The sequence below is a fragment of the Molossus molossus genome, unplaced genomic scaffold (genome assembly GCF_014108415.1).
Source record: "Molossus molossus isolate mMolMol1 unplaced genomic scaffold, mMolMol1.p scaffold_m16_p_12, whole genome shotgun sequence".
NCBI classification, from domain to species: domain Eukaryota; kingdom Metazoa; phylum Chordata; class Mammalia; order Chiroptera; family Molossidae; genus Molossus; species Molossus molossus.
The window spans coordinates 43,756,522-43,784,039 of NW_023425347.1; the positions used below are offsets into that span (position 1 = coordinate 43,756,522).

Sequence of the window (27,518 nt, forward strand, 5' to 3'; positions counted from 1 at the left end):
CACAACCCAGACATGTACCCTGACCAGGAATTGAACTGGGACCTCTCAGTTCATGGCGTGACGCTGAATTCACTGAGCCGCACTGGCCGGGCAAAAGGAATCCATTTTAAATCTGTGAAGAAAACAACAGCAAGGAATCAGGGCATATTGTCATGATTTTTTACAAAATTACTATAGTAATTATTTTGCAAACTCTTGGCTCTTAGGGAATAATCCTAAATCAAATATAAATTAAAATAGAGGAAATGAGGCCCTAGAAGCAAAATGTTTCCCCTATTCTGCAGGTTGTAATTTGCCTGTACAAATGAATGCATATACATACAAGTAGGTTCAAATTTTCATTATTCAGAAGTCATGTAATTTGGGATCACATTTATAAAAAGCAAAAGGCAAAAGTACTCATTTTATGTGTTCATTGGTCACCATTAGCCTTGGTAACAGTACATTCAAATTCCTATTTTGCAGGTTGACAACATGCTACAATAACATACACTTATATTAGCTTGAAATGCAAATATGATTGAATGTAATAACAGAAATAAAATAAAAATTGTAACAGAGCACAGCATTTCCGAATACTATCACATACTCAACACAAGGAGCAAATCACTTTCCGTTTAAATATTGCATACTTTTTACAAAATTACATTTTTAAAAATATTTGTTGTGATAGCTCTTTTACGAGGTAGAAGCCTTAGCAGTTTTCATTCCACTTCTCCAGTTGTAACCTTCTTCATTTAGTAGAGCATTGGCCACTAGGGGGCAGACGTGACCAAGCCATTTCATATGCTTCAATTTGCTATTTTAAATTTTGAATTTGAGATACGGTATGATCTTGAAGCCAAAGGTGCATTTTTTTAAGTGAATATCAAACAAGAAAAATAAAAACTTTGATACTTTAACTTTCAGCCTCTTTCGTTTTCTTGGAGCTGCTAGTCCAAGTCTTATCTTCGTTTTCAAACAAAATAAAATTAAATTTACAATAGATATTGTAAGTTTTCAGTTTGCTGTTATATAGGATTAGTAATGTTTATCAGCACCTGACTTTATGTTTCTAAGTGTCTACTCTGAAATCTAGTTATGTATATCGTCCAATTTAATTCTTACAGCATATCTATGAATAAAGTGTTACCACCTTCATACATATGATGAAGAAATTAGAGATTTTAAAAGATCACAAATTATGAGGCAGAATAGGAATTCAGACCCATTTTTTATTATTCCAATGTTAGTGTATAATATGACTTCTCATTTTATTTCTGTTTTAACTATGAAATATGAAATACATGCAGAGAAGTCTATAATATACAAACATACAACTTAGATATAATTGTATTGCAAATATCCCTTTCACCACCACTCTGTTCAAAAGAGGACATTTTTCGCTTCTGCAGATGCACCAGGTGAGCTGCTCACTCTTTACAATCTCTTCCTCTTGAAAGGTGATCACCTTATTATAGTCATCATTTTCTTTCTTTTACTTAGAACTCTGTGAAATGTATATACATCAATTCATAACATATAGATTCATATATATCTTTCTTCTTTTGGTCAATATTATATTTGTAATGTTTATCTATAATGTTGAATACAGTTATAGTTCTTTAATTTTCATTGCTAGATGAAATTAAATGCTCTATGTAATATACCACAATTTTATTATCCATTTACCATTTATGGGTATGTAGATTGTTTCCAGTTTTGGATTATTATGGACAATGCTACTACAAAAATGTTTATACATGTATTTTAATCCACATATAAAAAGTGTCCCCAAGATATATAACTGATAGTCAAATTACTAGTTCATGAGGTCTATCTGCATATCTTCAGCTTTATTAGAAACAATCCAAAAGTCTATTGACAGGTGAATGCAAAAAAAAAAAAAAAAAAAAAGTGATATATCCACACAATAAGCACTACTCATCAATAAAAAGAAGGAATTATTGATACATGCAACAACATAGATGAATCTCAAAATCTTCATGCTGAATAAAAGAAGCCAAACAGAAAGAGAGTACATTCTGTATGATTCCACTTCTATAAATGCTAAAAATGCAAACTGACTTAGAGTGACAGAATCCAGTGGTTGTATGAGGACCAGGATAGGAGTTGAAATGAAGATAATAGATTAGAGGGCACTGTGAAACTTGTGGGTGATGAAAATATTCGTTACCTTGATTGTCAATATGATTTTACAAACGTATTCATATTTCAGAACTCATCCAAAATTATACCTTAAATATGTGCAGTTTGTGGTGATATGTCAACTAAAGCTCAATGAAGGTTTAAAAGAATCAAATTATTTTATTTGGATATTGTTTATTACTAAAGATTTAGAACATTTTTCCTCTGTTACTGGAATTTAAATTGATTCTGTCATTTGAATTTCCTTTTTCTACAGAGTGCCTTCTTTAGTTTTTTGTCCATTTTCTTTTATAATTTATTTTTCCTCTAGACCTGTAGGTGATGGGACCACCCTTCTCCTCAGCAACAGAGCAGCACTTACAGTCAGTCCTCACTTAGACACATAGGGTGAGTCACTGTCACGTCCATTTTTTCCTTTCCAGTATGAAAGTCAGATTCAGAGGGATTGAAATCATTTCCTGAGTATTAACACCTGCCTCTACTCAGGTATACTATTGTAGTACTAAATCTGATACAACTGAATCTGGCAAGATCAGAGAGAATTTCTGTTGGAAAAGAGTTGTGTGCTTGCATCATCCTTCTTCTCCTGATCCCCACAACCTCACACCACGGAACGCCCCAATTAAGCCAGCAGATCATTCCTGTCTTTATCATCCCCAGTTTTTAAGAATGGATATTTTAATATTCCAGTCCAGCCCTTAATCAACTTGCTACTAATATGAATAAAATAGAATTTGATAAGTCCATATGATGTTAGGTCTCTTAACTCATTTTTGTACATAAACGACAGCGAAATATACATTTTGATTTGCTAAAATATAACCTAGGGGACTGAGTTTATTTACATTGCATCGTTCCAAATCTCTAATAGTGTCCTCAGCCATTGCTACACACAAAAGATAAGCAAAGTCAAAGTCTAATATGTGTTTCTCCTTGTCAGGACCCAGCTGAAGTCACTTGGGGACTGCATTAATGGCCCTACATTGTCTACTTGCCATTTCTTCCCCTCAAGGAATCTTACCCAAAGTCACCTTTGGTAATTACTTTCCTATTAGCATTCTGGAGGGTGTATTGCCACATTGGCAATTTCCATAAAGGAGTATGACATGGTCCTACCCAATATTTATAGCTTGAATAAAAATATCCCTACTTATTTTATGTACCCACATAGATACAGCCAAGAAATGGACAATGCATCAGTCTTTGTATTCTAACCCCTTATAAGGCAGAAGCCAGTTTTGTTCTGGTGGTCATTGACATGGACCTTTTTCATCACTTTAAAAAAAAGATTTTTTTTTCCTTTATTGATTTCATAGAGAGAGGAAGTGAGAAGGAGAGAGAGAGAGAAACATTGATGAGAGAGAACATCAATTTGCTGCCTCTTGCATGCTCCCCACTGGGGATTTGGCCCACAACCTGGGCACGTGTCCTGACTGGGAACCAAACTGGCGACCTCTTGGTGCATGAGTCTACGCCCAACCACTGAGCCACACCAGCCAGACGACATGGACCATTTTAATTCTTCCATGGAATTCCCACACATTTCCATAATGTAATACTCCTCACAAGGATATTATTAATTTTCCAATCATGTAGATCCCATCTGCACTAAATACAGATGATGACATGGGGCTGTTTCATCTTAGCTATTGTAAATAGTGCTGCTATGAACATAGGGGTACATATATTCTTTCTGATTGCTGTTTCAGACTTCTTAGGGTATATTCCTAGAAGTGGGATGACTGGGTCAAATGGCAGTTCAATCTTTAACTTTTTGAGGTAACACTATAGGGTTTTCCATTGGCTATACCAGTCTGCATTCCCACCAGCACTGTACTAGAGTCCCCTTTTTCCACACCCTCGCCAGCACTTGTTGTTTGATGATTTGTTGATGGCAGTCAGTCTGACAGGTGTGAGGTGATACCTCATAGTTGTTTTAATTTGCATCTCTCTGATGATTAGTGACATGGAGCATTTTTTCATATGTCTCTTGGCCATTTGCATGTCCTGTTTGGTGAGATGTCTATTTAGGTCCTCTCCCCATTTTTTAATTGGGTATTTTGTCTTCCTTTTGTTGGCTTCTATGAGCACTCTATACATTTTGGAAATTAACCAGTTATCTGATGGATCCTTGGCAATTATGCTCTTCATATAGTGGGTTACCTTTCAATTTTAATGGTTGTTTCTTTTGCTGTGCAGAAGATTTGTAGTTTGATGTAGTCCCATGTGTTCATTTTTTCCTTTGTTTCTCTTGTTTTAGGCCTTGTATCAGTGAAAATTCTGCTGCGTATGATGTATGAAATTTTGTTGCCTATATTATCTTCTAGGATTTTTATGAATTCACAAGTTACACTTAAGTCTTATATCTATTTTTACTTTATTCTTGTGTATGATAGAAATTGGTGGTCTAAGTTTCATTATTTTTGTATGTATTTGTTCATTTTTTCCAACACCATTCATTAAAGAGGCTTTCTTTACTCCACTGTATGCATTTGCCACCTTTGTCAAATATTAATTGAGCATAATGGCTTGGGTCAATTTCTGAGTTCTCTGTTCTGTTCCATTGATCTATATGCCTTTTCTTGTGCCAGTACCAGGCTGTTTTGATTACAGTGGCTTTGTAGTATAACCTGAAATCTGGTATTGCGATCCCTCCTATTTGTTCTTCTTTTCAAGATTGCTGTGGCTATTTGGTTCCATATAAACTTTTGGAGTATTTGTTCTAGTTCTGTGAAATATTGGTATTTTGATGGGGATTGCATTGAATCTATAGATTGCTTTGGGTAGTATGAACATTTTAATGATGTTAATTCTTCCAATCCATAAACATGATATATACTTCCACCTTTTTATGTCTTCCTCTATTTCTTTTTTCAATAACCTGTAGTTTTCTGTGAAGAGATCCTTTACTTCTTTGGTTAAGTTTATTCTTACATATCTTAATTTTTTGTTGCAGTGGTAAATGGGATTGTTTTTTTAGTTTCTCTTTCTGTGAGTTCATCATTGGTGTATAAGAATGCCGTTGATTTCTTGATGTTAATTTTATGTCCCGGTACCTTGCCAAATTCATTTATTAAGTCTAGTAAATTTTTAATGAAGTCTTTAGGGTTTTCTATGTACAACATCATGTCATCTGCAAATAATGACAGTTTCATTTCCTCCTTTCTAATGTGGATCCCCTTTATTTTTTCTTCATGTCTAATTGCTGTGGCTAAGACTTCCAGTACTATGTTAAATAAGAGTGGCAAAAGTGTGCATCCCCATTTTGTTCCCGTACTTAAGGGGAATGCTTTTAGTTTTTTCCCATTGAGTGTGATGTTGGCTTTAGGTTTTTCATATATGGCCTTTATTATGTCGAGATATGATCCCTCTATTCCCAGATTGCTGAGGGTTTTTATCAGGAATGGATGCTGGATTTTGTCAAATGCTTTTTTAGCATCTATTGATATGATCATGTGGTTTTTATTCTTTATTTTATTTATGTGGTGTATCACATTTATTGATTTGCAAATATTGTACCATCCTTACATGCCTGGGATGAATTTCACTTGGTCATGATGAATAATTTTTTTGATGTATTGCTGGATCCGATTTGCTAATATTTTGTTAAGGATTTTGGCATCTGTATTTATCAGGGATATGGGCCTGTAATTTTCTTTCTCTGTAGTGTTTTTATCCGGTTTTGGAATTAGGATTATGTTGGCCTCATAAAATGAGTTTGGAAGTGTTCGTCTTCTTGGATTTTTTGGAATAGTTTGAGGAGATGGGGTATTATATCTTCTTTTTATTTGAGTTCTAGTTTCATTAATTTGGGAACATGGGAGACTATGTCCACTTCAGATTTTGTCAGTCTAGCAAACCAGCTTGTCTGTACCCCAGATAATTCAACTAAAAGAAAAAACACTAAGGTTCTTAATCTACAACTTTAAAAGATGGAAGCCCCTAAACAAAACCCACCTGCCTCTGCCATTACTATAAACAAACAAAAAAAACCCCACAATATATTGGAAAATGGACTGTTATAAATTTCAGCACTCCAGACACTTCTATTCCCCTAATCAGTCCTCCCAATGCTACTAGTTGAGTGGACACACCACATAATCAAAACTCAACTGGCAAAATTTATGGAAACCTTCCAAATACTTTGGCCATAAGCATTGCCGTTAGTCCTTCCAAATCTTAGATTCAGCCCCTTTGGAGCTCATAAACTCTCACACTTTGAATTAATTATTGGGCACACCATGCTTTTAACTCCTGTCTCTTTTGATCCAAAACTAATTAAAGCAAACATCCACTGAAAATAGCCATGTTTTAGTAGAGCAATGTTTTCATAATGCACACCCAGGAGATGAAAATCTCAAACACCACATTTTACAACGTGGAGGTTTTGTTTATTGTAAAAGACACCTCCAAAGAGACTTCCTTCCAAGTTCCAAGGAACAGATTCTTGGATTCATGTTTTACACCTGAAGGAAGCTCCAAAACCCAAATAGACTTGCACACTGACCTATGATCTAAAAAAAAAGTAAAGATTTTCAAGACTTAAAACAGACAACATCTGAGGCAGGAAGCTCTCCTAAGATGACGAGACCAGACCTGTATATCCATTCTTTTTTTCCTTGTTTATCTTATTTCTAATGCTGCTGCTAATTTCCCCTTGATGTTACTTATACAGTAAGGCTCCCACACACAAAGTCCCCCACACCCTGCTTCAATCAAACTCTAGCAGTAGTCTTATGGGCACTACCTGTCTGTGGCAGATGGAACCCTCAATGGCCCTATGAATGGCTAGATAGTTGGCAGATCAGAGACCATGCTCACTGAGAGTGTTGATTATTCCTATTGGCATCCATAATAAATCTGAGGCCTTCCATTCATCTTCCCATTGGTCCTCCCACTAGACCTTGACAGCCACCTTAAATGAGAACTCCCAAGAGATAGTCAGATGGTCTCCACAGGGAGATCATTCTTTCTTCTTGTTGGTGTGCATGCCAATGAACATTTAATCATAAATCTTTCTCTGACACTGGGAAAACTTGCCAATTCCACCAATGAGGCAATAGCTGCCGATTCCTTAACCAAACTAGCTTTAGACAATATAATAGCTCCTGATTATTTACTTAGGAGGCATATGTGCAATCGCAGAAACTACCTGTTGCACTTGGCTAAATTCCTCTGGGAAAGCAAAAACTTAATTACATAAAATTAGACAACAAGCCCATTTGTTGCAAAAATCTTTGCCTAATGAACCATGGTCTTTCTATCTATTTAGCCAGTTGCCTTCATGTTTGGAATCTTGGTTGAGGGTCATTTTACAAGTGGGATTTATTATTCTGCTCCTCAATTTTCTTTTTTTGTATAACCAATTTTAAACTCTGTGCCTGTTGCCTATCAAATCCCTGTAGAAACAATGTACTGAATAAGATGGTCTTAGCCCAGCAGTTGGAGATGATCTCTGATACTTAAAAGATATAAACGTTGATTGGGAAATGTCTGAGAGTTCCCTCTTCTATCTTCCTTGTTATTTAAATGTGGCCTTAAATGGTTTCCCATCACTATGTACTTTTCCTCTGATGTGGGACATGGCAACCAGGGAAGGTCCTTCCTGGCACCATAGAACAAAACCACTAAATGCAGAAAAACTTGACTCTTGATCAGCAATGCTTTCAAAGAAAGATCTTGATCAAAGGGGGGAAATGTGAAAATAAAGACACCCTAATTTAAAATGGATTTGGAAAGCCCTGAAGGGAGAGCTTTCACACACTTATCCTTCATCATCTATGTAACCAGCACCTGAAGCTTATACAATCAAAAGGAAGAAGGAAGACTACCCCCCCCCCCCCCCCGTTTGCCAGCAATGACCAGCTGCCCACTCTCCTTCCCCAGCAACAGCAATCAGCCACCACCAGCTGGCAATAAGAAACCGCCACAACCTCTCTCCAATTTTCTTCTAAAACTCAGTAAAAGCTGACTTTGTTTTTGTCTCCTCAGACTTGTCTGTGGTTTGCCATAGTATGTATATCTTCAGCAATTATCAAACTCAAGTGCTGCTTGAATAATCTCTGATGTTTCATTGAGAGAGAGAGAATGAATTGCTTAAATCCCTAGATTCATCTCTGAGGCCAGTTTAATTCAATCCCAGCATTTTCTATGGTTTCATTACTTGATCCAATGCTACATTCCTCTTTTTTGTTTTTTATTCATGTAGTTCAAGTTGAATTTTGTCATTTAGAACTAAAATATTTGTAATTTCAGAGCAATCAAACTATAGTTTCTTTCAGTTTTAATCTTATGGACCTCATTCATATTAATAGCCTCATCCTGCAAGAGGGGTTCAAATATTAAACAAAACATGGCTTTAGGTTAAAGAATAAAACATTAATTGGGGACCCAAAGAGAACAAAATCAAATACTTTAAAAATGAAATAAGAAGGCAAAATTAGGATGACATGGATCAAGATCAAAAGATGCTGACACGTCATATTAAAATAAACGTTTTCAAATCACACACACACATACACACACATGAGCCAAGTTTTATAAGAAGAAACTTTAATTTTTCACAAGTACAGAACTAACATCCAAAAATATTATGATTGGGTTTTTTTTACAACTTTAAATCCTGCTATTCTAGATTATTTGTAGGTATTGTCATGTTTTGTGCATCTTCATCCCGGCTATAAGTAAAATACACTCCCTCAGTTTTGGCTACTTCTCTTTTTCCTGTGTTTTCTCACTTCTCCATTTTTACTCTTCTCCAATGAGATAAAATTAATTAATATGTGAAGTGTTCGTGTATTTGTTTTTCTGTTGCACACATGGTAAGTGCTTTTCTTCAGTTATCTGAGAAAGGAAAAGCAACCAGAAAGAAGAGAAACATTGGGCTACTGAAGGTCTAAGCCAATCCTGACTTCAAAAGTGCATGCACCATGAGGAGAGAAGAAATGGAGACACCAAGATGGCACAATCAGGACAGCAAAGCCAGCAGTTCGAGAGTTTTCCAGTAGTGTGTGAGTGGAACACTAGGAAGGATATAATATTCTATTTTGACTTCACAAACTAAAGTAAGATTTGAGTATAAGCTGAAGCTGTCTCATCTTGGGTTGGACCAGTGCACTGCATACCGTGCGCAGGTTGGGAGCAGGGACTACGCGTAAGGCTGCAGGCTCTGCCTCTGAAAGGCAAGCGTCTCATCTAGCACCAGCCACACTGCATTGGGAGGGATTCAGACGACAGAGAATTTTCAAAAGCCAAGTCAAGGAGACAGACACATAAGGTCTCAAAGAAGGGCCAAATAATCAAAGATCACATCTGATCTGGAACAATGAGGATCCAATCCAGTTCTAGGTCCCAAGCCAAAATGCACATTTTAGTAGATGAGGGCAAGGATTCAGCTTGGGATGTTCAGACAGTGGGAAATGATAGAGCTGCGTCATTTTAAAACTTTCATCTTAAAACAAGACTAGGGGAAGAGAAGTAGTGAAAATTCTCTAGGTTGTACCTGGGTGGGGATGGAGGGATCAGGCAATGTGAGGGGAGAAAACACATCCTGCCAATGCATTCAAGGGCAGGATTACTCACAGGGCAGCAACTCACAGAGACACAGAGAACGGCCATGTACTCAATAGATGCAAGCAGGAAGTAGCCACAAAACTACACCTTCAAGTTCTCATACTATTAAATGCATTCACCTATTTCCTCAGGAGGCAAATCCTCTAAGAAGTCATCAGCAACCCACAGCAGCTGTCTCAGTGCAGAGAGATTCAGAACGTCCTTTATAGGATCCAGAGCCCACTCTGAGGTATAATTACAGACCACAAAGATGTCAGAAAGAGCAAATCCAAGTTCTCTGTGGACTGCCTCCATCTGCAACACAGAAGTTAAAACCCAGAAATCTCAAAACAATGAAAAACACTATTTAATGTCAATATAAATGGTAAAAGCAATAACAAAGGCAGGCGCTTGCAGTATTGTTCCCATTGCGGTAATGGAGAAAGAGATGTGGTCCACAAAGCACTTTTTCTAAAGAACGTCACAAGTCAAGCTCTAACTTCACTGCTAATTTTCATTTAGAATACATGTAACAGATTCAATATGAATTCAAAGCAAAGGTGATTAATTGTTCTATATAAACTACTTTGAAACTGAAGCATTTTTAGTATAAGTCCACACTTTCCCTCAGTTTTCTTTTAAAAGTTTATTCTTTGGATTTTACTAGCTTAATGCTAATATTCAATTCTTTTATTAATTTTATATTTCAATTACAATTGATATTCAATATTATTTCATATTCATTTCAGGTGTGCAGTGCTGATGTTTCATTGTTCTCTAGATTAGTTTTTCTGCGAAACCAGATTGCCTGGGATCAATATAGGGCTCCGTCACTTCTTAGCACCATCAATAAACATTAGCAAATGCTTTTCTCTTTGTGCTTTTGTTTTCTCATCTATAAATTATGGTAATAACAATACCCATTTCATAAGGATGTTTAAAGTATTGAGTAAGAAAATCAGTCACATAATCAGTGCTTAACAAATATTAGCTATCATAAAATTCTTCCAACTGGTGTTCCCCCTTCTGTGATCTTTTTCACTCCAATCCATTCTTTACATAGGTGCCAGACTAATTTTTGTGAAGCTGAATTTGGTCACTTCACTACTCTTTCAAAAAGTTGCTATGATTCCCCATAATGCACCTGAGTAAGTAAAATCACCTCATGCAAATGTTACTTTCTCACTCTATCTTTCCCTACAAGGATCCAGCCCTCCACTAAACTCAACAGCTCCATGTTTACTGAAACGCTGTTTTTCCCTGCATTGATGTATTTATTCACTTATGCTGTCCCTCTGGCCTGAGAGTTTCCCCTTTTTTTCTTTTCACTTCCTGAAGTACTCCTCTGCCTTAAAAGCCACTTTCCAGTGCCATCTCAGTGATGAAATCTTTTCTTATGCCCTTTAGCACAATATTTTCCTTCTCTGAATTTTCAAAACATTTTATTTTTAATTAGTTCATGATATCTATTATACTCAATCATATCATATTGCTTTGTCAAGTTTTTCTCATCTCATTCCCTTATCCACTCACCTCCATCTATAAAATTGCAAGCTCCTTGGTACAGGGAAATTATTTTAATTATCTGTGGATCTGATTAGAGACTATCACACTGGCGCAACCATTACAGGTAATCAACAAATATTTGTTGAATTGAACCTAATTGAATTAAATTGTAATAAATGGAGTTATCTGTGTCAGTGTAAAAATAAATAAATATTTCATATTTAAAACTCAGGAAATAATTCTGAATTATCCAAGCAATTGTTTAAAATATTCTTACACTCCATAGGTATTATTTTTATTTTTATACACAGTAATATCATATGATTATAGTGACATACCAGAAAATGTGTTTACAAAAGACATCATTCATTACCTTGAGCTTCACAGGCGTACATCTGTATATGTCTATAATGTCTCCTCTCCTAATCAGATCCATGCTATCCACACAAGTGAGCAAAACCAAAGGTACCACACCTATGCCAAGCAGATACATATTGTTTTCATTATTATAAGCAGCATCAGTATTTTTTCAGTTAGTCAGCTATCAATTATGCAATAGATTATCTATGGAACAATTTCAGAAATTTGGGGAAATCCCCTACCCCCTAAAAAAAAAAGTCCTCCTGAACTACTCATTGGTATCTGGGATTTTTCTGACATAGGAAATCCCCTTCATTGCCTCTCATGGTAGGAAATCAGGCTTCCAATGAAATCACCTCTTGGAAGAGGTCATTAAAATTTATGCTACAATATTGCTGATTGCTTTTATATCCTATCCAGCAGTTGTGTTTTTATGAAGACTAGAAAAAAGACCAAAGGGTTCTAATAAACAAGATTGAGAAGAAAAGGCCTCAAGGAAATAGAATATGTTAAAATATTGCAAATAAACTGCTCCTATGTCGCAATGTTAGTAGACACCTCCCAGCACACCACCCATGCATGGTTTTAAATTTCATTGAGCAAGTAAATCAATCACTCCCTACTTCTAACTTCATCAAAATTGTGATAAACTGGCTCTTTCCCAAACAGAATGGATAATAAAGACAAAAAAGCCTAGTGAGGGGCACCTTAATTCCCTAATCCTGCTTACCTTCTCCAAGGCCTTTACACTACCTCTCTACCAAACATCTTACTTCCCTGTTTCTTTTTCTTACTAAAATGTTTTTTCCTCTTTCTGATCCTTTAAGGCCCAAGGGGAAGTCTAGAATTCTTGGAAAATAAACTTTTCATATATATTAATTTGTTTAATCCTTTCATTAAAATATCCATTGTTATGCTAATTATATAGATTAAGACATTGAGTCATAGAAAATTTAAATCACTTGCAGCAAGACATACAGCTAGGGAGTGCTTGATTTGAATGAACTACACTGATGGGCCAGGGAAGATTCAAATATGCACTTTCTTAAATTCTTCATCCTGTTCAAAAACCATTCTACAATATAGTCTAATCTATTAGTCTTGAAAGTAATATGGAATGAAACTCACCACATTTTATCGTCTCCCTTCGAGCTCTTCTGATCTTTGTTACCATCTCATTAGAGAGGTTTTCAATAGAGTTGGCATCAAACACAAATGCCACACAATGGATTCTATCCTTCAGCAATGGGAACTTAATATAATTACTATTAGTTTGTGTGATTGGTTTCATGCAGTCAAACTGTATGGTAAACATAAGGGAACATATTATTTTAACAAATATATGTAAGTACATACAGTACCATGCCCTGTACAAGTAAGTGAAACAGTGAATAAAACCAACAAGTCTCTAATATTTTGAGGCGAACAATAGGGTAAGGAAGACAGTCATTATGCAAGTAGCTAGCAATCCTTTCACATAGGTAAAGCTTCTGTGAAGAAAGGACATGTAATATGAAGATAAAAAATAAAATAGGTGAGTTCATCTGAATAAGGGAATAATAACATGGCAGAAAGTATCCTAGATAGAAGCAATGTGGACAATGGTGAAGGTAAAGGCATTCAGAAAGAAATCTGCACAATGCAAGTGGGGAGGAATGGTACAAAATGAGAGGATTTACTCTTAAACCAGAAATTCCTCTGCTGGGAATCTGTCCCACAGATGTATGTACAAGACTATGAATTTTAGAACTATTTGTAACAGCAAAATTCTATTATATTAATAACATATAGCATTCTATCACTTCTCTAAAAAAGAGGAAACCACAGATCTGTATTTTTAATGTATTAAAAAAGAAAAGTAAATCACAATTTTTTATGTGGTTACTTATAGGAAGAGAAGAGAACATATTTGAAGGACAAAAAAGAAAGTGGATTCTTTGAATATACCTTATTTTGTAGATTTGACTTTAGAATCATATAAATGATAGCATAAATATAAAACAAAATTAATTTTAACAAGAAACCTTTAAATCAAATTAAACCAGTAAACTTTTGCATCCAATTGGAGTCATAGCTACAAAAAGAAACTATTTCTGATTGACTTTAAAACACAGTTCTTTGTATACCCCTACTACATGATATGTTCTAAATACAATGTAAAAAAAAAAAAAAAAACTGCTAAAATTTTTAATTATTTCTGATTTTTATTGTGATTATTTTTATTCTATTGATATTAAACATAATTATGATTGGATTGTTCATGGTAATGTCAAATAATTTATTCTGAGCCCAGCTAGTGTGGCTCAGTGGTTGAGCACCAAGCCATGCACCAAGAAGTCACAGGTTTGATTCCCAGTCAGGGCACATGCCCAGGTTGTGGTCTAAATCCCCAGTGGGGGGCATGGAGGAGGCGGCCAATCGATGTTCTCTCTTATCAATGTTTCTATCTCTCTCTCCCTCTACCTTCCTCTCTCTCTAAAGTCAATAAAGAAAAAATAATTTTTTTAAATAATTTATTTTGAAATTACAGTGAATATTATGTGTGATAAAGCAAATTACTTGTAACATATTTTTTCATCTCTGATGTCCTTGAAATTAGAGATTCTCTCTTTGGACAAAGCAGATACAGATGCAAGATAAAAGAAATTAAGTAAAAATTATCTAGTCCTGTATTTAAATGTTTCTGTTTCTGTGTAGTTTTATAATATATCTTATCATTAAAATATATATTTCTTAGATCTGTACAATAAAAAAAAGAAAAACAAGAACCAACAATCCACCAAGTAGCAATGAACAGTTCTAATGACCCAAACCAAAACTTCTTAAAAAAATAACTGATACAAAATCTGGGCTGTAAATATATAAGATATGGTTTAACCTTATAGTCATAACAGAAATCAAGGAATATAGCAAATTTTTATGTCAACAGGACTCAGAATCCAAATTGTAGCAGCTCCTAGTGGTCGAAAATGGTACATTTGACATCAGTATGGAGAGAAATTATAGTGCATTGAAACATATCAAATATGTTCAATTCATGAGTTCACAATGATAATAAAATAATCACTGGTCAATATTAGCAGATGCAAATAAACCAACTTATTATTTCAGAAACATAAAAAGTCAAACAGATATCCTGCACGTTCTATATATTAACTGTACTATTTGATTACTATTAAGTAATTACTTAATAATTACTTGCTCAGTAATTACTTAATAGTAATCAAATAGTAAATGAGAAGTTTGTCTTTCACATGTGAAATAAAGAAGGAATGATAGAGATAGAACATCACTATTTTCATACCCTAATAAAAAAAGGATCTAGGTGTTGAACATTAATGAAATCCATATTATAAAACTGAGAAAATCCAAAATTGTGTGGCTTTCATGGAAGAACACTACACTCTCTATAAAGTAGACCTGAATCTGAATATGTCTCTACATTCATCTATCAATTTTCAGGATACATAAAAACTATAAAAAAACTACATCAAGTGGTGAAAATGGCAAATTTCAGACTGTAGGGAAGTCTGCAAAATAACCAAACAGATTTCTTAAAAAACAAATTGCAAGTAAAAATGCCAAAAGAGATAGAGGCTTTTCCTTCAGAACAGGAACAAGACAGGGATGCCACTTTTACCACTCTTATTTAACATAGTACTGAAAGTCTTAGCCACAGCAATTAGACAAGAAGAAAAAAATAAAAGGGATCTAAATTAGAAAAGAGGAAGTGAAACTGTCTTATTTGTAGATGACAAGATATTGTAATAGAAAACCTTAAGGATTCCATCAAAAATCTACTAGAGTTAATAAATGAATCTGGCAAAGTAGCAGGATACAAAATTAACATCAAGAAATCAATGGCATTCTTATACACCAATAATGGACTCACAGAGAAACTAAAAAAAAAAAAAACACAATTGAATTTACCATTGCAGCAAAAAAACTAAGATACCTATGAATAAACTTCACCAAAGAAGTAAAAAAAACCTGTTCTCAGAAAACTACAGGACATTGAAAAAAGAAACAGAAGAAGGTATAGTTCAACCAGTGCAGCTAAGCGGTTGAGCATCAACCCATACACCAACAGGTCGCTGGTTTGATTCCTGGTCAGGACACATGCTTAGGTTGTGGGCCCAATCCCCAGTCAGGGGCATGCAGGAGGTGGCCAATTGATGTTCTCTCTCATCGATGTTTCTATCTCTCCCTCCCTTTCATTTCCTCTCTCTGTAAAATAAATACAGGGAAAAAAAATTTTTTTAAAGGTAGAAGTATACACTTTGTTCATGGATTGGAAGAATTAACATCATTAGAATGTCCATAGTATCCAAAGCAATCTATAGATTCAATGCAATCACAATCAAAATACCAATGACATATTTCACGAAACTAGAACAAATACTCCAAAAGTTTATATGGAACCAAAAAAGACCCTGAATAGCCACAGCAATCTTGAAAAAGAAGAACCAAGTAGGAGGGATCACAATACTGGATATCAGGTTATACTACAAAGCCGTTGTAATCAAAACAGCCTGGTACTGGCACAACAACAGGCATATAGATCAGTGGAACAGAACAGAGAACCCAGAAATTGACCCAAGACATTATGCTCAATTAATATTTGACAAAGGTGGCAAGAGGATACAGTGGAGTAAAGACAGCCTCTTTAATGAATGGTGTTAGAAAAATGAACAACTACATGCAAAAAAAATGAAACTTAGACCATCAATTTCTATCATACACAAGAATAAAGTAAAAATAGATAAAAGACTTAAATCTGACTTGTGAATCCATAAAATCATAAAAGAAAATGTAGGCAACAAAATTTTGGACATCACACACAGCAGAATTTTCACTGATACAAGGCCTAAAACAAGAGAAACAAAGGAAAAAATGAACACATGGGACTACATCAAACTAAAAAGCTTTTGCACAGGAAAAGAAACAACCATCAAAAGGGAAAGAGAACCCACTATATGGGAGAGCATAATTGCTAACGCTATATCAGATAAGGGGTTAATCTCCAAAATATACAGAGTACTCATACAACTTAACAAAAGGAAGACAAAGAATCCAATTAAAAAATGGGCAGAAGATCTAAATAGACACATCTCTAAACAGGACTTACAAATGGACAAAGAGACTTATGAAAAAATGCTCAATGTCACTAATCATCAGAGAGATGCAAATTAAAACAACTATGAGGTATCACCTCACACCTGCCAGAATGGCTACCAACAACAAATCATCAAACAACTAGTACTGGCGAGGGTATGGAAAAAGGGGACTCTAGTACACTGCTGGTGGGAATATAAACTGGTATAGCCACTATTGAATACAATATGGTGTTTCCTCAAAAAATTAAAAATTGAACTGCCATTTGACCCAGTGATTCTACTTCTAGGAATATATCCTAAGAAGCCTGAAACTCCAATAAGAAAGAATATATGTACCCTATGTTCATAGCAGCACTATTTACAATCTCTAAGATCTGGAAACAGCCCAAGTGTCCATCAATGGATGAGTGGATAAAAAAGCTGTGGTGCATGTACACAATGGAGTACTATGCAGCTGTAAGAAAGAAAGATCCCTTATCCTTTGAGATGACATGGAGAGACCTGGAAAGTATTATGCTAAGCAAAATAAGCCCATCAGAGAAAGACAGTATCACATGATCTCACTTATTTGTGGAATATAGTGAAGAAAGTGGACTGATGAATGAAATAGACATAGAGACATAGAAGTAGGGTTCAGATTGACAAACCTCAGAGGAGGGTGGCAGGGCAGGGAGGGAAGAGATAAACCAAAGAACTTACATGCATGTATGAGTAACCAATCGACATAGACAACAATGCAGTGGTGGGGGAGGGGGCAGAATCAGGAGAAGGGTGTCAATGGGGAAAAAGGAGAAACATCTGTAACAAAAATTAATTAATTTTAAAAAAAGAGATAGAGGCAGAATGTGCAGATAAAATAGGCTGAAAATTTTTTTGAATCATTAAAAAAACTGTTTAAAAAGACACATAATGTGGTTCTGGCCTGTTTGTCTCAGTGGTTAGAGTGTGGGCTCATGGACCAAAGAGTCGTGGGTTTGATTCCGGTCAAGGACACGTACCTTGGTTGTGGTTCATTCCCAACCCTGGTTAGGGTCATGCAGGAGGCAGCCACTCAATGTGTCCCTTTCATGTCAATGTTTCTCTCTCTCTCTTCCTCTCTCGCCCTCCCACTCTATCTGAACAAAATATCAAAAAAATGTCCTCAGGTGGGATAAAAAAAAAAAAATCTTAAAATCAAATAATAATATAGAAGAGAAAGTGAGTAGATATGGATGAAACAAGATTGGCTTTGAGTAAGAAACTGTTGAAATGAGTAAATGGGAATTCATTAAATTGTTTTGTCTATTTTAGCATAAGTTTAAAGTTCTCTATAATAAAGATTTTTGTTTAAAAAAGGACTATTTAAAAATAAACTTAACTACCTCTACAGGATAGCTCTATGCTAAAGAATAAAAGAAATATAAATATAAAATGAAAACATTCTGTGTTTCTTGACAGAAACACTGGATATGTGAAGATGTGAAACAACTTTGAATATAAAAGTTTAACAAAATTTTAATCAAAGTACCACCAAATAAAGCATAAACAATCAAATGAAATGCAAATAAGCTCACTTGGAATAGTGGTCAAGAAAAACAAATATGAGAAATAAATATTTAGTATGATTTGTCCAGTGAGTTATCTATCAAGATGTAATTGATTGCTATAGTAATTAAAACAATTAAACAGTATGGTAATGAATATAATAAGGAAATTTATAAATACATCAATATTTATAGAATAAACTAGAAGATACAAAAATCAATCCCTATTTTTGGTAGGAAAAAGATGCAAAGGTGTTAAATGAGATGTTGGCACATAACTAGTCATTTGGAACAAGGTAAATTAATGAATAACTCAAGATCTAAATATTTACAAAAATAATTTGAAAAATTTTTTAAAAGGCAGACCAGCCCTTCTCTTTAATCTCACTTTTTCTCTTGCCTGGAACTCTAACATTGCTCAACATGAGCATCTTGAGAGCAGGGGGAGGAAAGCCATATATGTCTTCGTCAGCTTGGGCTGCTATAACAAATCACAGTAGTCTGTGGTTTAAACAACAAACACTTATTTTTCATAGTTCTGGAGGTTAAGAAGTTCAAGGTCAAGGTGCTGACAGATTTGGTGTCTAGTGAGAGTTCCCTTCCTAGTTTGTAGACAGCCACCTTCTTGCTGTATCCTCGTGTGGCTGAGTGAGAGATTATCTCTCTTGTATATCTTCTTATAAAGACACTAATTCCACTCATGAGGGCTTCACTTCATGACCTAATCACCTTCCAAAGACCCCACCTCCAAATATCATCACATTGTAGAGTAGGACTTCAACACATGAATTTTGAAGGGACACAAACATTCAATCCATAGCACTCCATGCTGAAGATCTCAGAACAGAAAGTCATAAGGACCTTGAAATTAATTAACTCGAAGAGCTGGCACGCTGGTCCAAAGCTGCCTACCTCTAGGCTTCCTGCTACTTAAGAAAAATTACCTACATGAATAAGTCGATGTGTTGGATTTCTCTTTTGCATAGCCAGAAACAATTAAATGTGTAACAACGTTCAGAATTATAATGGCAGCTATGATAGAAGAAACCTTTGAACATTTTAATTCTTTGTAAAATAAAATATCAAAAGGAAACAAAGGATCTTGAACGAACATAGTTTAAGAAAATAAATGCAGATGCCCTAACTAGAGTCTTTTGTTCTCTATAGTGGGAAAATATAAACGTTTTTAATATCAATGATAATTCTTCAATAATTAGCCAAATTGTACCTGGTATCTGTCAGGAACATGGCCTTTTAAGATGTGGTGTATGTCATCCATGCACAGCCCACCTTCCTCACTCAGCCCCATTGAGTCACACAGCATAAAAGGCAAGGGGCTGCCATCATTCTCAGCCTTAACGGAATATGTCCTGTACTGCAAAAGGAAAAAGGGAACTGTAAGAGTTCATTTTTTTTTTTTTTGAAAAGGTATAAATTGAGATGAAATCTACATAATGAAGTTGATCAGAAAATAAAGCTTTTCAAATCTAACTTGAACAAAAAAAGCAAAGGCTGAGAATGGACTTACCTGCTCAGATGTCCCAGTTGTGCCAGAGCCCACCAAAACCTGGTGGGTTACGCAGCCTCTGAAAACAGACTTTACTGAGTTGAAAAAGCTAGACTTCCCAGCTCCAGTTGGACCCAGGAGCAGAATGCGTACTTGGTGAACCAGGTCTCTATATGGTTTGTAAGTTCTTATGGCAGACAATAAGCTCTCCCTAAGCCTGTTCAGACAAGACAATTTTAACAGATGACTGAGGTTAGATCGCAAGACCTTACAATAAATTTTCCTTGAATGTATTTTCTTTCTTATATATTATTATTTATTTTCTATTATCAACTTGCCTTCTTGTATAAGAAAGCATGAAACTATCCTACCTCAAATCCTAGTGTAAAAGAAGGAAAAACAAAAATTACACTTTTAACTAAGACTGATCAGACATAAAATATTTCAGATTTAAGCATAGATTTAAGTTGATAGAAATACATAGCAACTATATTAAACATGAAGATAAATGATCTATAATAAAAAACAAAACCACACCATAATAAGTGACTTTTGAAGTTTATAGCAGGAGACCACCCCTTCCATAGCAAGAATTCTTAGCAAAAATGTAGACATACAGCCAAATAATTATTTTCCTTCAAGTATGTAAAAAACTAGAAATTTCTTTTCTGGTCAGTGTTCTTTTTTATATATATGATTACTATTACCATTTAGTTTTATGATTATAGATATTGTTATAGTTTGTTCTTAATAATCCACAAGTTATCTGTCATAATAGGTTCATATTAACAGAGCCTATAATAGAAAAAGTATAAGATAATTAACAGAATAATAGAACTAAAAACTTTGACTCACTCAGTAACTCCCTTCATCTTCCTTGTGTCTAACAAATCTGAGGAAATAATCAAAGAATAATGAAGATTATAAATTGTTCATCAATTGGCTGACTGAATGAATGTCAGTGAATTCACTAGAAAAAAAATACCAAAATAACCTTTTTGTGAGAATAGTGCAGTATAGTGAAAAGTGTGTGAAGAAAATTATAGCAAATATCCTTAATACCACCTCATTGGAAGAGGCTAGGGCAAGACTATGATGCACTGCAAGACTATGATGTCTACAGATAATTTCTCACCCAATCACTCAGCAGCAGGGTGTGGCCTGCTCCAATGTGGAGAAGAGGGTGGGTATCCCTTCTGAATCAGAGAAGCAAGGCCTAGAAACATGGACAGGCAAGGAAAGACCGGGAATGCTCTAATTCCTCCTCCATAGTCCAATGTCTGAAAGGGGTAATGTGCAGAGACACACATGAAAAAAAACCACAGGTACCAGATATGTTCCAAAAGGTATTGTCAATAACTGGGGCTTCTGGAATTTATAGTCCAGTTGATTTTATTCCTGGTTTCAGAAGAGTAGGTGCTACTCATGCCTATCTGATCAGAGCACAGTAAGTGGTTCAGTGATGGGCTGAGGACCTCATTTGGACCAATGAGACTCAGGCCCAGAATTATTTTGTTGCTTAGAAAAGGCGACTCTTTTACAGTAGATTTAAAATTGAAATAATTAGGTGCAAATTGATGATAATTAGTCTCTAAAAAAGAACCATATGGTGTGAAACATTTATAAATATAGCTATATATATGGTTACAAAAAAAAACCTCTTTAAATTACCAAAAGTAGAAATAGTAAAGACTGCACTCAATGGCTACAATATAATAAAACTAGTAAAGAATGGGTGTAAGCAAACAGAAAAGTAAACTCTTGGAAAATTAAAAAAGTATTCTCTTAAATAACTTTAACATCCAAAAGGGAAAAATATGCAATTGCAATTATGTATAAAAAGTAACAATATAAACATTTTTATATCAACTTTAAGGTAAACGTACATTTCATTAACAACCAAGAAAGAAGGAAAGTCTTGAAAATGGAAAGGGAAAATAATAAAGAAACATGTCTTAAAATATAAAAAGAAAAAATTACTGAAAAACAAAGACCAATTTTATAAATTAAAAAAAAGATATATTATTATAAGAATTGACTCGTTTAAAATATAAATATATAAAGTGCTAACGAGTTTAATCAAAGAAAGACAAATTCACAAAATGCCATACTACCAGACGCATGTTAGACTTGCTACTCTATAGTATTGGAGAAGATTGAGTTACAGAAACTTCCATGCACTGCTTGTGGTAGTGGAAACTGGTACAACTGTGTTGGAAAACTTTGTCATAATCAACTGAAGCTGAACATTCTCAGACCCTTGACCAGCAATTCCATGCTTATATTCTTTGAAAAATATGTATAAATGTAAACCAAAGGATATGTACAAGAATGTTTATACAGTAGTATTTGTAATAGCCCCAAACTGAACAATCCAAATGTTCACCAACAGTGATTTGATTTTTAAAAATAGTGTGACATAATCATTACAATGGAATACTGTAGGAAAATTAAAAAGACAAATTACTGCTGCCTACAGTAACATGGATGAATCACTAGGGAGGCACCCCTTACTGAGTAACACTCTCAAGCAAAGAAAGAAATGTGATCCAGTCTGATTTTCTTACAAATATGCCAATAATATTATTTCCGGATAAATAGACAAATGTTATTTGCTACAAGAAAAGTACTTATCTCTTGAAGTCCTTAACAGGATGTCCCTGGCTAAGAATTACTTTCAGTAAATAAATTCAGATTCTATGGCTTTATGAGGCACATATTCCTGGAAAAGTGCATGTAAATTAGTTGTCTTAGTCCCTCGGGCTGCCATTTCACTTTCGACCTGTTCTTGAGTGAACATGGCTAGAAAGAGAGCCCCTGGTGCCCCTTTTTTAGGGGCATGTATCCTATCAAACCAGGGCCGCACTCTCATGACCTCATTTAATCTCAGTTACTTCCTCAGAAGTCCCATCTCCAGATATTCCCATATTGGGGATTACAGCTTCAACATCTGCAGTGTAGGAGGACACAATTGAGTCCCTGGCTTTGGTATGTCAATGTTCCAAAACCTAACTATTCTCCAATATATAAGGTGGTGCTACACTTTATTTAAAACCCAGGCCTGTTGTTCTTAACCAGAAATCATATAACTAATGTGGGGAAAAAAGGATCTGGGAGCCACACATAATATCCTGGTACTCTTTCTGCCTTCTCTGAGATTTTTTATTGCCTTTATCCCTGAAATTAATGGTAAAACTTGATATTAGTAAGAAATCTGATTTTTTTCAGGGTCTGATTTTATAATCTAATCCCTTGTATTTGCTCAATCTTTCAAACGAATGAAAGAGGAGAGACATAAAAGAGCACATACTGTGGTGAGGTTCTATTAATATAAAATTCAAAAACAAGAAGTATTAACTAATGTTGATATGAGACAATTTGGTAACCTTTGGTTGGTTACTGGGCAGAGATATAAAGGAGTCTTCTGAAGTGATGTTGATAATGCGGTTCTTCATCTAAGTAGTGGTTACATGAGTGTGTCCAATTTGCAGAAGTTTATCAATTGGTACACTCATCAGTTGTGCATTTCTCTGTTTATGTATTATACTTCAATAAAAGCTGTCAGGGGTAGGTGGTTGGGGGCTGGGTGAGATGGGTGAAGGGATTAAGTAAACAAAAAAAAAGAAAGACTCATGGACACAGACAATAGTATGGTGAAGGAAAGGGTTAAAGGGAGGCAAAAAGGGGTAAAGAGGGGATAAATGGTGATAGAAGGAGACTCAACTTTGGATGATAAACACATAATATAATATACAGATGATGTATTATAGAACTGTATACCCAAAACCTGTATAATTTTATTAACCAATATCATCACCCTTTTCTAAATTCAGCTTTTAGAAAAGTTTACTTAAATGACACGAGATGGTAAACATCATGACATATCCAAGTAGATTTACCAGACATCAACAAAATTTTTTTAAATGTTTGGGAACCCAGGATGAAAGATCAAATCACTCAAAAGGATACAATGAATGAATGAATGAATGAATGAATGAATGAATGACTAAAGCTGGACATAGGTTTTCCACAGCAATATCAATGCTGTGAAAACATTATAATATCTTTAAAATAATATGTGACCAAAGAATAATGTAACCTGATAGATATTCAAGTGGAAAGATCACAGATTTTCTGTATGGAATATACAACTCTCAGGGAGTATTATTCCCAGGAGCCTGTCAGGGGTGCGGAGTGTCTGGCCTACAGGCCATATAAGGCCCACAAAATCAATACCAGCTATCATCACACACCTCACCAAATCAGCCTGACCAAATATAACAGGCTAATTTTTAAGTTGATAATTTTGTATAGCCTGTGAACAGTGTTATAAATATCCAAATGGCCATTGGCAGTAAAAAGGTTCCCCATCCCATAAACAAGTATTTCATAGAAGAAATGTAAATGGCCAATATACATAAACTTGTTAGTGATCAGGGATAAGCAAAACACATACAGAGAGAGAGAAGGGAGAGACACCATCTTTTGACCATCAGAATGGCAAATTTCCTAAAGTTTGATAATATCAAAGATTAGCAAGGATATAGGGAAATAGGCATTTCTACAACACTCTTGGGGATAGTATAGACAACTGAAGCTTTCAGAAAGTGCCTATAAAATTGTAAATGTGCCTGGCTGGTATGACTCAGGAGGTCACTGGTTTGATTCCCAGTCAGGGCACATGCCCAGGTTGTGGGCCCGATCCCCAGTGGGGGCATGCAGGAAGTGGCCAGTCGATGTTCTTTCTCATAGATGTCTCTCTCTCTCTCCCTTTTCCTTCTTCTCTCTCTAAAATCAATAAAGAAAAAAATATTTTTTTAAATATAAATGTACTTACCTGTTAAACAATTACAGTTCCAGGAAGTTACCCTAAAGAAGTATTTTTGTACAGAGTTTTATGCATAAAGATGTTACAGGAGCATTGTTTACAAGAGCAAATATTAGAAAAAATTTAAAAGTTCTTAAGTGGAAAAACAAGTAAGTGAATTTTGGTCTTTTGCTATAATGGGAAATTGCATCAGAAAGGATCCAATACCAATCAACAGAAGTCCAACTTCTGGTTTCTTTTCAAGAGAATCTCACAATCTTGAGATGCAAATTATTGATTAATTTTTGTTACAAATGATTCTCCTTTTTTCCCCCAGTGATTCCCCCCTCCCCCTTCCCTCCCTGCCCCTTCCCCCGATTGTTGTCCATGTCCACTGTTCATGCCTACATGCATATAAATTCTGTTGTTCATCCCTCTCTCAGCTCCCCACTCCTTAGGGGATTGTCCTCAAACTGTTATGTTCATTATATTCCAGAAATCAGTGAGATCATATGAAATTTGTCTTTCTCTGCTTGGCTTGTTTCACTTAGGATGATACTTTCCAGGTCCCTCCATGTAGTCTCAAAGGATAAGAGATCTTTCTTTCTTACCGCTGCGTAGTACTCCATTGTGTATATGTACCACAGCTTTTTAATCCATTCGTCTACTGATGGGCACTTGGGCTGTTTCCAGATCTTAGCGATTGTAAATAGTGCTGCTACAAAGATGGGGGTACATATATTCTTTCTGATTGGTGTTTCAGGCTTCTTAGGGTATATTCCTAGAAGTGGGATCACTGGGTCAAATGGGAGTTCAATTTTTAATTTTTTGAGGTGACACCATATTGTTTTCCATAGTGGCTGCACCAGTCTGCATTCCCACTTGAGATGCAAATTAAAACAACAACGAGGTATCACCTCACACCTGTCAGAATGGCCGCCATCAACAAGTCATCAAACAACAAGTGTTGGCGAGGGTGTGGAGAAAAGGGGACCCTAGTACACTGCTGGTGGGAATGCAGACTGCTGCAGCAACTATGGAAAACAATATGGTGTTACCTCAAAAAATTAAAAATTGAACTTCCATTTGACCCAGTGATCCCACTCCTAGGAATATACCCTAAGAAGCCTGAAACACCAATCAGAAAGAATATATGTACCCCCATGTTTGTAGCAGCACTATTTACAATAGTTAAGATCTGGAAACAGCCCAAGTGTCCATCAGTAGATGAATGGATAAAAAAGCAGTGGTACATATATACAATGGAGTACTATGCAGCTGTAAGAAAGAAAGATCTCTTATACTTTGAGACTACGTGGAGGGACCTGGAAAGTATCTTCCTAAGCAAAACAAGCCAAACAGAGAAAGACAAGTATCATATGATCTCACTTATTTGTGGAATATAATGAACATAACAGTCTGAGGAATGGGGTACTCCCAGAGATGTGGAAGTGGGGTACAGACTGACAATCCCCAGAAGAGGGAGTGGTGGGGGAGAGATAAACCACAGAACTTATATGCATGTATGCATGAACAATGGACATGGACAACAAAGCTGGGGACAGGGCAGGGAGGGAGGTGGAGGGGGGAATCAGTGGGGGGAAAAGGAGAAACATCTGTAACAAAAGTTAATTAAAAAAATAAAAGAGAATCTCACAATCTTGATGTTCACTTCTCTCCTATTTCCACCTTACCTCCTCCTCACCAACCCCTTTCCCCACATAAACACACTCCAAAAAACATTATATATGCTACTTTTGACCATGGTTATCTCAGCCTGCTATTTGTGGCCAAGTTCTAGTCTGAGTCATCTGGAAATAAGAACAAGTGAAAAAGGTCATTTTTCCCTAAAGAAATCAGTCAGCTCCAACCCTCCAAGTGTGCAGGAGAGAATGCTGTAGATTATCTAGTCAAACTTACCTTCACATCGAAAAACTTCACATTCTTGAAAGGAAATTTTCTGATTTTCAGGTAGTTTTAATTCTTTAATTGTACCTAAGCTCATCTTTACCGTTTTTTCTGATAGATCTATCAGGAAGTTTGAGATCTTATTCCGATCATACCAGGAACAATAAAAACAGTGTGGTAAACGTGGTCCTATTTCACATCTTGAAATTTCAGTCCCTTCCAAGACCAAAAGGGTGATGCGAACGGGCTTGTTTTCGTGGTAATTCTCTTGTATATATGCCCCAAGAATACGATCAAAACTATAAATCACTGTTATAGTGGGTCCTTGATTGTAGCATGTCTGAAGCAAATCTTTTGCAGAGATTGCACGAACACTAGCCTTATAGAGAAGGCTAAACTGCTTTTCTCCCAAATAGTTTTGCAGTTTCTTTTCTTGCATCCATGTCAAACGAGTGGTCACTGCCATATTTCTCAACCTAGAGGAAAATCAAATATATTCTCCATAAATACTGAAAAACAGATCATGTGTGCTGCTGCAAAGCTTGCACGCATGCCTCTTATTTACTCTACATTCCACATAGAATATGTAAAGAGAGGGTGGACAGATAGGGAGTAAAAAAAACTTTCTAAAGTATTATTTTTGAATAGAATTTTTTGCAAAAGGCGGTGTGTACAAGTGGGTGGGAAACGTGGAAAGCAGCAGGTCTCTTACCAGTTTGTAGAATCTGGACAAGGGCTGAAGCTGAGAGAAGTTGCTCTGTCTGGACAGCGCAGCAGGCGTAAAATGAGAGCAGACACTCAGAGAAAAGGAAACCGAAAGTCACTGTGGCCCAGCCCAGTTGGCAATGTGCCAGGGTAGCATAAACACATCCAGTTCATTTTAGATAATGTATTAATATAAAAACAGTACTGGCAGAATCAAAGAATCAATGTCAAATTTTTTTAAATCTCACAACATTTTTAAGTGACTTTTTAAGGACTTTTAAAAAAATTCAATCAATTTTTTGTATATGGACATACAAAAAAAAAAGTGGTCTATTCTAACTCCAGGACAAGTCTCAAATTCATCCACTTCTCTTGATCTCCACTAT

At 35.5% G+C, this 27,518-nt stretch overlaps 1 protein-coding gene across 3 annotated transcripts; it reads right to left on the minus strand.

Moving 5' to 3' along the window:
• IFI44 (interferon induced protein 44) lies at positions 1-27,241 on the minus strand. Of its 3 annotated transcripts, none has more exons than XM_036257131.1 (9): positions 27,140-27,241; positions 26,440-26,903; positions 20,568-20,604; positions 19,734-19,929; positions 19,434-19,580; positions 12,694-12,865; positions 11,579-11,679; positions 9,840-10,014; positions 1-112 (listed from the first exon to the last, which is right to left on the minus strand). In XM_036257131.1, exons 2-9 carry the CDS (start codon positions 26,891-26,893, stop codon positions 51-53), a joined length of 1,344 nt encoding a protein of 447 aa, XP_036113024.1. In that variant the 5' UTR covers positions 26,894-26,903; positions 27,140-27,241; the 3' UTR covers positions 1-50. The 3 variants fall into 3 exon arrangements, with proteins under 3 accessions (XP_036113024.1, XP_036113027.1, XP_036113025.1); XM_036257132.1 differs by lacking the exon at positions 1-112 and adding an exon at positions 8,718-8,991; XM_036257134.1 differs by lacking the exon at positions 9,840-10,014 and having other exon boundaries at positions 15-112.
• Between the last annotated feature and the right edge of the window lie 277 nt (positions 27,242-27,518).